The sequence below is a fragment of the Perkinsus marinus genome (assembly GCF_000006405.1).
Source record: "Perkinsus marinus ATCC 50983 genomic scaffold scf_1104296937966, whole genome shotgun sequence".
In the NCBI taxonomy this organism is placed as follows: Eukaryota; Perkinsozoa; order Perkinsida; family Perkinsidae; genus Perkinsus; species Perkinsus marinus.
In genome coordinates, this window is record NW_003213626.1 from 1 (window position 1) to 1,296 (window position 1,296).

The window sequence follows — 1,296 nt, forward strand, 5'->3', positions numbered from 1 at the left end:
ACTAGTTTCTCGGCGGCTATCATACATGCTTATATCGTCTTAGCTGCAGACGTGCTCTTCCGGCTCAGGCCATGGGCTCCCGACTCACCGCGCAGTGAGGGCCAAGCCCAGTCGTCGACACCCTCTTCAGCTGGGGTATCTTCTGACGTATCTGGGGTTGACTTGGGGTCTGCCGAGTGAGTGCTGTAGAGGGCGTTGAGTGCGGCTGTTTTGGCTTCGGCTTTGGACATGGTCGCCGCCACGATGGTGGGAATACGGAGGCAATGCATGGTAGAAGCTCTAGCAATGAAGTAGAAGTCCGAGATGACGAGCGCATTGTAGGTGTTCTGATGTGGATTTGGTGTCATCTCGATCTGTTCTCAGGAGGACGATTTGAGAATGCTGGAACTTCGACTTCGGCAGTGGCAGCGGCAAAGGCAGCATTTAAATGAAGATTCGAAACCCCTATCTGTGCTACTGGTTATCAGTGACTTCGACAGGAAAATGCAACTTGACAAAGAGCAGCACATTTTCACCAAGCATGAGCGTCAGACGTTGAAGAACAAACACACTTTAATGTTGTCATCAGTAGACTCCCTATGGGATAAGTGGGGCTCTAGAGGAGAGCGAGTGTTGGATGATAAAATATTTACATCATGGGATGGTGACAGGCTTCATAGTGTGGTGACAGATCTCTCCTGTAGGCTAGCGCATGCCTACATCTCATCTAATCCTTCTAATGCTGCCTAAAGCATCGTTGTGACATTCTTTTGTGGTTCGAAGGTTCGCAAAAACTCGATGATTTTATGTTTTTTCTTCCCTGGCTGTGTCCTCCATCTTGTCGTTATACGTGTACCTGATACTGTCTGCTGCTGGTCACAGAGTGATGTCGATCGTACTCCTACTGAGTGGAGCTCTTCATCACCTGTTGACTACGTGGTGGTAGTATCAATGAACTGATGATGATTTGATACTATTACCGTCCTACTACTACTTCCGTCCAAAGTACTGGGTACATTGCTTGTTCCTATGCTCGTTGTGGCATATAAGTCAAATTGTCATGTTGTTGTTGTTATGGTGTGTCTATGTAGAGGAAGTAGGGGTCGCTTTCTTGCCTGCTATAACTGTCCCCTATCTTCGCGTCTTACGTTCTTCTCCCACCAAGTAGAGTGAGGTGAAACTGCCTCTTTCGACCACGGGCTCCTACAAGTTGCCGAGAGCGCGTTTTTGCTATCACGGGCCCTGTCGGAGTTCTATTTTGTAATCAGCTATGCTTAGTCTCGTCACCCTGTTGGTTGATGGATCATCGCGAGAGTT

General features: G+C 48.3%; 1 protein-coding gene across 1 annotated transcript; it reads left to right on the top strand.

Moving 5' to 3' along the window:
* Positions 1-256: 256 nt before the first annotated feature.
* Positions 257-1,070, top strand: Pmar_PMAR021856 (hypothetical protein; the record flags this gene model as incomplete). The annotated part of the gene is made up of 2 exons (XM_002782853.1): positions 257-317; positions 364-1,070. Coding segments are annotated over 2 exons (426 nt in total), but the record flags the coding sequence as incomplete, so codon positions are not given.
* Between the last annotated feature and the right edge of the window lie 226 nt (positions 1,071-1,296).